We start from the raw sequence: 12,846 nt of genomic DNA on the forward strand, positions 1-12,846 counted from the left end.
CTAGGTGGCAAACATTATGCACAATTATGCTTCTGACACCATTCTTATTGATTATTATGTACAAAGACCTTTTGAATCCAAATAAGAATACTGTTTTCTTCATTCACCTTCCATTTTCTGGAGATAGTTCCAACCAATTTTTTTCTAATTTTTCGATAATTTCATAACAATTACTTTGAGTTGGAAGAGAAGGGAGCATTATTTTTAGTCGTTAACATTTATCTGAAGAGCGTTAGAGGTAAAAAGTTTAAAAAAATGAACATTTGTTAAAAGGGATAATTAAGGGGTAGTCTCCTTTAAAAAAAATTTTTTTTCTTTTTTTTTTGGAATGTTTAAAAAACTCTTTTTTTTTCCCCCAACAACTTTTTCCTTTATGTTTCGGTTTAAAACGAGAGAATCTGACTTATACTCACTCATGCAAAACCCATATCCGAAAATATGTTCACTTTGGGTAGGAAAAAAACGTTTTTCTTAATCTTGAATGTGTCGCACTTTGTATTCGAATCGCATTGCAGATCTTTAGTGAAGAAACTTACTTTATAAATTATATTTATTCAAGTTACATTCGCAAGAAATTACAATCTTAATTGCATTTGCGGATGTAAATTGAACATATATAACGGATTGCACAAATTTCTTTCATCTGCAATTTCGCAATGCTTGCTCAACACGCGAGGTGCGTGTTTTACGTGTGTGTGTGTCTTATTCCTTTTTTACATTTTTATTTCATGAGCGCAGTTAGGATATTTGACTTTATGATGAATGTACTTTCACTTTTTCTTACACATACCTCATCCAGATTTATCTAATGATACACATCTTATCCGTTAGTGGGAGGCTTCACTTTTCTCATGAACAACATCTCTGTCAACTGAATACAGTAAACTCGCAGAAAACACGCACTCCGAAAAATCCAGACTGCTAATCGGCAATAATTTTTTAGTAGAAAACACATAAAACCCAGGCAATTAGTCTGCATTGCATATTTGACAGTTATTTTGTACCTTTGGGGGCTCCGTGTTTCAACAAAATTAACGTCATTTATGATTCGACCATTATTGGGGATTTTTAAAAGTCGACTTTACCAAGAGTCCGTTATCCCTAGAACCTCATTAAGCCGTACTAATAGGGGATGCAGGTCATCCGAATTTAATGAAAATATGGATTAAATAAAATAACCTATAAATTGAGCCAAGGTACATAAACAAACTACTGTACACAGGGCAAATTGGATTTCAAATTCAAGATAAAACTACATAAGAGAAAATTACAAAAATACATTTCAAAAGTAAAGAATATCTCCTACAAAAATACATTGTTAAGCTTACTCGCCTTTTATTTATAGTGTGTACACCTAAACGGCTGTCTGAAATAAGCGAAGTTTGGCTTAATAGGGTCAGGGTTAATGAGGGATTACTATACTTGACGAAGAGTGAGAGTAATTTTCTACTTTAAGAATATAACTGCAGATTTGATCATTGCGAAAAACATTATAGCATTTTAAATTTTATAATTCTCTGTTAAAAAGAAAAGCCAATTTTGCAAAAAAAAAAAAAAAACTGTTAAAATGTGGAAAAATGACAAAATTCTTCACTTCATAACTTTAAGTCTTTCAGTAGATAATCATGATTGATTTCAAAAATACTTGCTAGGTTTATTTAGGAAAATTAAGCAAGCAGACGGAAGAAGAGGACATGAAATATTGACGCACAAGAGATAATAAATTACTTTTAAATAAAAAAAAACCGCCTTCAAAAAATACCCAGGAACTAAAAAGCAAAAAATAACTGATTACACTAACATTCTATTTCCTACCCACACATAGAAATGAAATTTATTTTACAATTCCAGGACAAAAATCAACTAAACTAAACACCGAATTATAAAATAAACACTGATTTAAATTACTATACGATGAATTATTTTAAATACCTAACTAATTATATACGATCTCTTAATTTTTAATAACCTTTTGAAGTCAGGGCCTCCTATAAACAACTACATAACGTAATTGACAAACCACCGAATCCTGAATTAAACACTAATTTAACTATACGCGAAATTAGTCTTTAAAACTAAACCTAATCAATTACGTAGGTAGTAGTTTATAGGAGGCCCCGGACTTCAAAAGGTTATTAAAAATTAAGAGATCGTATATAATTAGTTAGATATTTAAAATAATTCATCGTATAGTAATTTAAATCAGTGTTTATTTTATAATTCGGTGTTTAGTTTAGTTAATTTATTTTACAATTCCAGTACAAAAATCTCATTTCTATGTGTGGGTAGGAAATAGAATATTAGTGTAATCAGTTATTTTTTGCTTTTTAGTTCCTGGGTATTTTTTGAAGGGTTTTTTTTTTTTTTATTTAAAAGTAATTTATTTTTTGCTTTTTAGTGGTGTAAACAACACGGCGAGCGTCTCGGAGACTTCCGACGACTGTGAAGAAAGGCTTTTTCAAACGCGTAATTATGTACGAAAAAAATTGTCTTCATCATTTGTTCAACTTTATCAAAGTTTGCTTTCAGAAAGCAAATGCACAAGTCACTAAAAAAACGAAATCGCTTTAAGTTTAAATTTGTAAAATTGTAAATTTTGGAATTGTAATATTGTAAATTGTAATTTATGTTTCGCAATTAGTGTCATGTAACTCGTGATTAAAGTCGCATGTTTCTTCACATTGCCCCACTATAGATGAAGATTAAAAATTCCACTAGAATGAATTTTATGTTTGCTTCAGAGAATCCTTAATTCAAAATTTTCATTATCATTACTCTTAATAATATATATTTTTAGTACTTTCTTTAACTATAGGTAAAGAAAGTATAAACCTTTGTTTTATGGCCTTTGTTTATCAATGGGTTTTATATTTAATTGTTTGTGAGGGAAATTGCATGAAATTTATTGTTTTACCCTTAACTTTTCCCTAAAAAACAAATAGGGTGAATCAAAGATTTGGAACCTAAGTTAGACCACCCCTAAACAAAACCACCACTAAACAAAAAAAAAAAAAAAGCATAAAAACCGGTTCACTAAGTGAGACGATATACAAAGTTAATTAAGTACAAATCGATTTAAATGAGAGTATGATATTTGAAGAGTTTCCTCAATTTCATCAAACCTGAACTTGATTAAAATGAGACCGACGAGGAACTGTGCTGTTTCAAACAAAAAAAGACTTTTCCTTATCGGTACAGGCAGGGGCGTGCACAGAAATTTTGAAGCCCATCACAAATGACTTTTCCGGGTCCCTCTCCATATTGTTTACCCCTATATTTCACCGTTAGTTACAAAAATATTGGGCCCCCTTCAGGCTCGGGCCCGGGCCAACAGGTGTCCCTCTCCCCTCCTTGTGCACGCCCCTGGGTACAGGTGTCTTCGAGTATTTATGGAACATTGTACAAAGCAAAAACAAATCCGACGAGTTCAGAACCTCCTCCTTTTTTTTGAAGTCTGCTAATTAATATAACCCTAATTTCAAATTGAACTGGCGGCATCGTGAAATAGTAAATCCAGAATATTGGTCAAACTTCAGAAATCATACACAGTTATAATGTATATTATTAAAGAATATAAATTAAATCGTGGGAGAGGGGTGTTCTGTATTAAATTCCATCTCAATTGAACACTAAATATATTTAAAAATTGGAATATTAAATAAAGAACTTTATATTTTAGTGCCTAAATAAAGTTATTTATTGGTAAATAAAATATTAATTTAATTGATTCAACTATTAAAGTAGCAAAATATATTTAATTTACTGCTTTGCTACGCAGTAATAAATACATTAGTAATACCTATAATAAAAAAATTACCATGCGGCGCAGCGTTGAGAAAATTAATCATCCATGTGCTGCGACAATTAAATATCGTTCAAGAGAAAGTCAAAAACTTAGGTGTGAAAATACACAGCAACACCACTTGACGGTGACGCATGAAATTTAAAGTTTCTTGGATTTCTCCGGGATCCCTAATAGTCCAGTCATTTAAGCTTAAATTAAGTAAGAATCTCGGAATCCGAGATACCCAGCTGTAAGTCTGTAAATACTTGTATATTGACACCCTAAAAGTTGTCTCAAAACCTACATATGGTAGGGTGTACGCAACTATTAAATTTCAAGGTCAAAAGTCACAAAAATCGTTTTTTTTTTTTTTGCGCTTTTTTTGTAAATATCTCATTTCCTATGGGTTTTTTTGCTATTTGTATTTATTATCAATATTGTAGAATACAAAATTCTCTACAAATTTTGTTTTAAAAAAATTTGTTTGAGATAGAGGACGGAGAGCGCGCGGTCACAGGATCACTTCAGGTCAACCAGTGCCTCCGGTCGAAAACGCGCCAAATATAGTTGATGAACTATCGATAAATCAATGATTATAAATATTTGTCAATTTTTATTAAGTATTACATTATATTTTATCATTTTCTTCATGCATTAAATCTATATCTATTCAATAATACTGATAACCGTTTCCTAAAATTAAAAAATAATTAAGGGAAAAACTTAAATTATAATATAATTATCTTCCCATTTACGTTCATTATTGATGGCGGATTTCTTCTTCATCATGTTGTATGGAGCAGAGAAGATAGTTTGTCTATTATTTTTGATAAATACATGAATTATTTACAAAGGCATTACAGTTCCAAAATAATTGTTGTTGGTTTGGTTTTTTTATTTTTTATGGCGCAAGAGCCCTTGAGGGCTATACTGCGCCAATAATTGTTGTATTTGACGGATATTCAGACTACAGTAAGAACGTAAAAGCTATGGAGCAGCAGAGAAGAACTGCTGCACTTTCAAAAACGTATGAAGTCTGTTTCGATGAAACAATGGTTGTACCAGTTACTCAAGAAAAATTCTTACCAAATCGAAATAACAAAGATATGCTCATTAATATGTTAATTGAAAAATTACAAGCAGCAAATATTACAACTAAACAAGGCAGAGATGATGCGGATGTTCTTATAGTTGAAACTGCAATTGAAGAATCAAAGTCTGAAAAAACTGCAGTTATAATAGGACAAGATATTGATTTACCTGTCATTTTAATTGGGCGTACACTGTCTTACGAACAAATTTTCTTTAAAAAAGTTGGGAAAGGAAATGTAAAAACGGAGATATACTCGACTAAAAGTTTTGATAGTTATCCTCATTGCATAACACATATTTTATTTCTGCACGCATTAAGTGGCTGTGACACAACTTCTGCACTTTTTAAAAAGGAAAAAAAATCATTTTTAAAAGTTTTTGAGAAACTGACAAATTTCGATGAAATAGCAGCAGCATTTGAGGAAGAAAATTGTTCGACCCAGAGATTATTAGAAAGTGGAATTAAAACTTTATTGGCAGTCTATGATGCTCTGAAATCTGAAAAGTCTCGATCATCTTCGTTATATGCATTACGTCAAGTCTACAAAACTTAATAAACCTGTGCAGCTTTCAAATATTCTACCAACAAGTGCAGCTGCTCATCAACATTTCAAACGTGTATATTATCAAGTTCAAACTTGGTTAGGGCATGATTTGGAACACCAGGTATGGGGTTGGGCAATGCGAAACGATTTTCTGGAGCCTATCATGACAATTTTACCACCTGCTCCAGAAGATTTGCTAAATACAATTTTCTGCAACTGCAAGAGTGGTTGTGGTTCGCGATGCGAATGCAGGAAAGCGGGCTTGCAATGCTCTTTAGCTCGTGGCCAATGTAATGGGCAAGCTTGTCTCAATGCTCTACCATATCAGAGCGACATTAACGAAGATGGAACCTTTGACCCCGAAATCATGGAAAAACTTGAGACAAATGTTGTTGAAGACGATAATTAAGACCAGTTTGAAATTTACCAGCAGGAAGACGACGATGAAGAGGAAGAAGATGATTAAAATTATAAATTGTAGTTTTTGTACCCTTTATTCCATTTTTTTAATTTTAATAAAAATAAATGTATTGAATGATATTTTTTAATAAAAATATTAATTCATAATTTATTTGTATTTTTTTTCATCATGTAAGAAGTTATTAATATTAATTAGGTTAAAATTCAAATGTAATTCCTATATTTTCATTAACAATTCTGCAATTACATGGGCAGGTAAGTGTTGTTAAGTAAATTAATACTGAATAAAAAGTGGATAGGTTAGGAAAAAAATGATAAAATATAATATAATAGTTCAAAAAGATTGACAAATATTTATAATCATTGATTTATCGATAGTTCATCAACTATATATGGCGCGTTTTCGACCGGAGGCACCGGTTGACCTGAAGTGATCCTGTGACCGCGAGCTCTCCGCCCTCTATCTCGAAAACGATTCACCGTATAAAAAAATTTTTAAACACAATTTGTAGAGAATTTTGTATTCTACAATATTGATAATAAATACAAATAGCAAAAAAAAACCCATAGGAAATGAGATATTTACAAAAAAAGCGCAAAAAACCGATTTTGTGACCTTGAAATTTAATAGTTGCGTACACCCTACCATACGTAGGTTTTGAGACAACTTTTAGGGTGTCAATATACAAGTATTTACAGACTTACAGCTGGGTATCTCGAATTCCGAGGTGAACTTACTATAATGACTGGACTATAATCAGATCCAGACCAAATTACAATGGGACCATCTGGGAAGTATACCCTTCCAAACAAAAGAAAAAAATTTTCAAATCGGTCCAGTAGTGCTGGAATAATTCGAAAACACACATAAAAAGTCGCAATACGAAATCATAACCTCCTTTTTTGAAGTCGGTTAATGATAAGAAATATTGAAAAGAGAAACCCGTCTCCCTCAACCATCATAGTGCAAGAGACCATGAGCGCCTGACCTACGTCATAGTATAAAGACCCAAAAATTTTCTGCGTAAGCACATCACAGCAGGTAAGAAAGGTTCGCTGTTATTTAAGCAAAGTCGAACTGACTTGGAAGGAAACAGGGAGCAAAGGTGCGTCAAACGCTGAGTCATTCAATGTCAAGTGACCTCGTCGCGTCCAGCCGACCATCTCCGATTTGAAAGAAATTTTATAGAGGCATATAAACATGCCTTTGAAACTCACCTATACAAATTTTCAGCTTCCAAGACCCAAATCTTGAGGATCTAGGATCGATTAAAAAAAATAGGGCCCCAAAATGGCAGAACATCTTTGTGAAACGAATTGTCATGTTTAGTACGGCTCCCCCATTGGAGGCCATTTTGGAGCTCACTTTTTTTTTTCTTTTTGAGGTATCCTAGATAATCGTGATTTGTATCTTGGAAGCTGAAAATTTACATAGGTTAGTTTCAAAGGCATGTCTGCACCTCTCAAGAACGTCCTCCTATTCGGAGATGGTTCGATCTGAACCAACAGGTCACGTGACATGGAATGAATCTATGATGTTCAGCTTTTGCAGCAATTTTACGCACCTTTGTACCTGTTTCCTGCCAAAGCCAACGCGACTTAGCTTAAATAATAGCAAACCTTTCTTTCCTGCTGTGTTGTCCTTACGCAGAAAAATTTTGGGCCTTCATACTATGACGTAGGTCTGGCACTCATAGGCTCTTGGACTATCACGTCTAATGACGATTTAGTCTAAAAATTTAAAAATGTAGCAAAGAAACGGAACTTCAAGAGGTCAAACCCTTTCCTTGAAGTTCATGTTTAGCTCCAAGTGATTGTTAGGTACACTTTAAGTTCATACCTCCATTATTAGATAATTTTCAAGCTTAAACCTCGATTATTGCATGATTTTCTAGTTAAAGTTTTGATTATTACATGATACTTAAGTTTCAACTTCAATTATTATAATTTTTTTTAGAAACCTCAATTATTATACATTGATTCAAGCTGAATCTTCATTTACTGTCAGATTCTCAAACTTAAATAAGAGTTCTTGCGCAATTACCACGCTTAAATGCCAAGCATTATGTGTTTCTTGAGCATGCAACTGAAAATTTTATTAAACATCATTTACTACGTACTAAAGCTTATTTATGAATTCTTAAGCAACCATTAAGCTACGTGCAGAAGTCAGGGACGCTCCAAACTTTTCGAAAAAGGGATATTTTCAGTTGAAATTGGGGAAATTCTTGGGGTCGAAATTCTCGTGGTAATAGCATCCGCCGATAATGGTACCACATAAAAGAACGGATGCTATATTGAGGTATTGCTCTAAGCCTGCAAAAGTTAAAAGCATCTAACGCAGCCGCATTACAAAGAAGAAATATTTCCTACAGTTAAAATTTGAAATGTATGAAAAATTATGACTAATATACTTTATCTGTACAGCTCACTATTAAATTTAAATTATTACGAAAGTAGTGTTGTACCTTGAGGTACTTTTCACATTTTAGTTTTTGACATCACTTATTTGAATCAAATTTAAAATCAAAAAGACACATTAAAATAACCCAACATACTTCTCTGCAATATATATTTTTAAAACTCGGACTGTTTGAAATTCAAATATTACCAGCCATTTAAAGCAAGAGTTCCAAACTGTCCCAAGGTCATATTCTATCTTGGGACCCATCCTGTTGTACCATGAGAAAATCTTCACGATTCAGGAAATAGCCATATACAGTAGGATCTCGATAACGCGAAGCTTATAACATGAATATTCATTTATCTCGGAAGTTTTCATTGGGTTCCAAACTCAGGAGACTGTTGTGGAAACTTCCTATTACTTGAACTACCAATAACTCGAACGTTTCAGCGGGTTCAAAAAAACTCATAACTCAAAATCGTTAATTTTTGAGATATGACGTTTTTGAAAGAAGCGAGCGATTTGTGGATAAATAATAACAAACCGTTGAAACACATTACGTAGAGGGTCATTCCACGAAAAAGCCGCAGTTTGTCCAGCACAGACGGCTCCTATATTTCATTAAAAAGTAATAACTTAAAAAGGTAATAACAAGCTTTTTGCTTTAAAAATCACACATACGTCTATGATTTCTTAAGCAACTAAGTTTTGTTCATTAACATTTTTAATTGTTATTTGAGTCGTCACGTGCGGGACAAACTGACTGTTTTCCGTGGAATGGCTTTAAAGCGTTAAAAAACATTTTTCAGCATACAATATTGCATTTAAGTTACAATTATAGTGTTACTTTTTATTTACTGTATTAATCATGACTTTCAAAGTAATTTCGAAATGCTAAGTTATTAAGGAAATACCATTTAATGTTTTTTTTTTTTCATAATAGGTGGAATAGCAAAAATGAATCCAATGCATTTAGAGCCAGTCATCGAATGTGCGAAAAATGTAACGGAAATTATAAATCCATCTTCACGACCAAGGACACCGTTATTTTTTGCAGCAACGGCAGGAATGAGGCTATTGTAGTAAGTTTTCAAAACTATGCAAAAACAGTATTTGAGTAACTAAAAAATATGTATAGTGCAGTAAAACCTGTAAAGTTGACCACCCTTGTAAGTTGACCACCTGTCTAAGTTGACCTCTATTTTCAGGCACAGAATTAGATCTGTATCTTATAATTCAACCTCTATAAGTTGACCACCTGTTTAAGTTGACCACTAAAATAGTGCACCGCAAGTAGTCAACTTACACAGGTTCCAGTGTATGCTAAAATGTGTAGTAGTAAAAGTGTGTGCATCAAATGTGTATATTTTTGAGCCGATCAATATGCGAAATTTTACACTGAAACCACCTCGAATGTATGTTTTTCCCTTTGCGAATTAACGAAATTGCTACTTTAACAGGGTTGTAGGCAATTAGAATAATTAACTGGAAGCAATTGTTATTTGGAATGGGCTGAATAGTTTTAAAATGCTCTTGATCTTCAGTGAGGGTTGAAAAATTGATTGGGGAAGTTTGCTGGTCGTCACTTTTGTGTTTGTATAAATCAAATGGAATTTAAACAGTATTCATTATTCAAATATTTCAAAAATTATATTGTAATTGCATTTTCTGTGTGAAACGGTTTCCAGTAATTATGTATGTTTCAAGTATTAATCAACCTCACGTAAAATGTCTCGTAAAATTTTGTGACATAAAGTATTATGTCGCTTCTTGTAATACACTAGGGCTGTCAGAAAAGTATCCAACCTTTCTTTTTAGTGTGAAAACCTGATAGATATGAATGAAGCGCGCTTCCATGAGCTGATCTTAAATATTTGTGCGCATTTATGATTTTTTTCCCGTATGTCAATAGTGTCGGTCGCTGTCATACAGAGTTTGACTGAGTTAGTGTGTAGGGCTCTTGTCAAATTTTTTAATTTCAAGAAAATTGACGCAACGACTGGAGCAATGCTACTGCAACAAGTTTTGCTTTAAACTGGGTGACAGTCAAGTGTAAACCATGTATGGTACACTTCTTTCCACTATTGCGAAATTTTAATGAATATTTTTTCTCTTCAGCTTAACGAATCCAACAAGAGCAGCCAAAATATTAGAGCAGTTAAATGACCATTTGAATGAAACCGGATTAGATGTTAAGGCAATAGAAGTAATCACAGGGCGAGATGAAGGTATATATGGATGGATTACGGCTAACTTCTTAAAAGAAACTCTGGAATTTCCACAGGTAATTTCTTTAGTTACTAGCTCTTTAATAAACAGTTTTATCTTAATTTAAAGTTGAAATGATTCAAATCTTAGATGCTGAAGCAACAAACATTTCAATACTGCAGATTGACACATGTTACAGTTTTTCAGCTTCATACAAAAAATATTTCTACCCTCCCAAAAAATCAGTAAGGCCGATTATCTCCCTAAAGGATAGCAAGGGCGTATATAAGGGAGGGGCTGAGGGGGCCCGGGCCCCCTCCTAAATCTGGCAAAAAAAAACCCCAAAAATAAAGGTATTTATTTTTGGTTTTAGTTGCTCACAAATGATTTCCACACTTTTAGCTACAATAATAATAACAACGAATAAATAAATATGATAGTGATAATGATCATTATAATACGTTAGATCAGAGATTTCCGAACTGGGTGCCGCAGGAAGAGAAGTGAGGGGTGCCGCGAAGAGTCCATAGTAACAATAATATGTATATAAAACTAGATTGGGATGCCGTGAGAAAATTTTAATTGTTCAAAGGGTGTTTCGAATCGTTAAAGTTTGGCAACCCTGCGTTAGATGGCACTAGGCAATTGGCAATTGTGTTCAGAAGGGGTCAGGGGATCCGTACCTCTTACTCCAGAAAAGATCATGTCTTGGGGAAGCGAAGTTATTTTGAGAAAAAATCAGTTTGAAAAGAAGGGTCCTCAAAATGTTTCTCCCGTTAACTCTTGTACCCTGCAAAGAATTTAAAATAAGTTTTAGCTGTTCGGTTGGAGTACCATTGTAAATTGATGTCCTAAAAACTAGTGATGTTCCGGATATCCGTATCCGTATCCGCGGATATCCGAGGAAAAATAAAGATCTGTATCCGTATCCGTTACTTTTTTGGCGGATCTTAAACGGATCTTTTCTACTCCGAAAATTCTTAAATATTAGAATAAAAGACTCTTAAATCCCATGTTTTTTTTTTTCTTTTTTTTTTCTTTCTTAATTTTTAGTTCAATATTAGTTTTTGTTATTGATTTTGGGTTTCTGTTATTCTTCATTTTGGTTTTTCTCGGCATCCTTCAAAAAAAGTGAGACAAAATTCTCTATTTACTGTTTGCAAAGGTGTTCCCTGCTCTATTATTCCGTCGGTCGGAGTAATCTGGGTGGAATGGGTCAGCGCTTCATTTATACTGAAATAAAATGCGAAAAATTATTTCTTGCCTGTCCAGTAGCAGCTTTACACTCTTGCTCCTGTATCCTACATCTACCGAGCAAGCTAGAAATAATTTTTCACATTCTGTTTAAGCATTAATGCAGCGCTGACCCGTTCCTTCCAACTCTCCCTCAATTTTAACGGAGATTTCTTTAAAGAGTAAATCATAGTCTTTATTATATTTTCGCTGTAGTTGACATTTTTTGAAGAAACTTATTATCAGTGGTGTTTCCATAGGGTATAACTCCATATACGCCGTATACTCTCAAACTTTTTTTAAACACATAGCGTATACCCTCAAGCTCCAAAAAATTTCATATTATGACATATTATGTATATGATCTCGTACACGTATTGAGCGTAATGGATTACTCGGAGTACACCCTCAGAAAAATTGATGGAAACACCACTGGTTATTATTATGACGGGAATACCTTCCGTAATAAATTTTAAACTTGGATAGTTGAATTGGACAAAAAAAAGTTTTGAGATCCGTATCCGTATCCGCGGATCTTGACACTAATGATCCGGATCCGGATCCGCGGATCTGCTTTTTTAGCGATCCGGCACATCACTACTAAAAACGCATTTATTTAGGCCTTTTTCAAACATCAATTTCAAAACATTTCTGGAGGAGGGTCCCCGAACCAACACCCTTTCACTAAGATTACTACCAAAAATAATCTGAAATTGTGGCTTTAAGATTTCAATTTTGAAAAGTTTCGGAGGAAGATTCCTAAAACCGTTCCTTACGTCTAAACGTCTCCAAAGATGGCCTGAAATTGCGTTTTACCTTTCAGGGAAAGATTCTAGAACTCCTCCTTTCCAAAAATTGCCTTATGTTGGGAAAAAATCTGAATTGATTTTGAAAATAACCTTAAATTAAAAAAAAATCAAAAGTAACTGACTATGCTCAGGTAATTACGTCCAACTACCCCTATTTCTTTCTCCCTCCCCCCGTCCCATTTTTCTTTTCTTTTTCCTATTGGTCTAATAAGAAAGTCTTCAAAATGCTACACTTCTCAATCCCCTTCCACCCACTAAAACTATTACAGAGCTTCTCAAACCTCGTTTTTTGGGCTTCAATGTCGAAAAATTTCTTGGGGACAATTACCAAATGCCTTGCCTTCTGAAAGC

The 12,846-nt window shown here is 33.5% G+C and overlaps 1 protein-coding gene across 6 annotated transcripts in view; it reads left to right on the forward strand.

The window, feature by feature from the left end:
• The window catches only part of LOC129231234 (ectonucleoside triphosphate diphosphohydrolase 1-like), a 107,581-nt gene that overhangs the window by 67,679 nt on the left and 27,056 nt on the right, over positions 1-12,846 (forward strand). For all 6 annotated transcript variants that reach the window (XM_054865501.1, XM_054865499.1, XM_054865504.1 and 3 more), the window contains exons 5-6: positions 9,189-9,327; positions 10,364-10,529. In XM_054865501.1, coding sequence (XP_054721476.1) covers positions 9,189-9,327; positions 10,364-10,529 — 305 coding nt within the window. The remainder of the gene's footprint in view (positions 1-9,188; positions 9,328-10,363; positions 10,530-12,846) is intronic.

This window comes from Uloborus diversus, chromosome 10 (genome assembly GCF_026930045.1).
Source record: "Uloborus diversus isolate 005 chromosome 10, Udiv.v.3.1, whole genome shotgun sequence".
NCBI lineage: Eukaryota > Metazoa > Arthropoda > Arachnida > Araneae > Uloboridae > Uloborus > Uloborus diversus.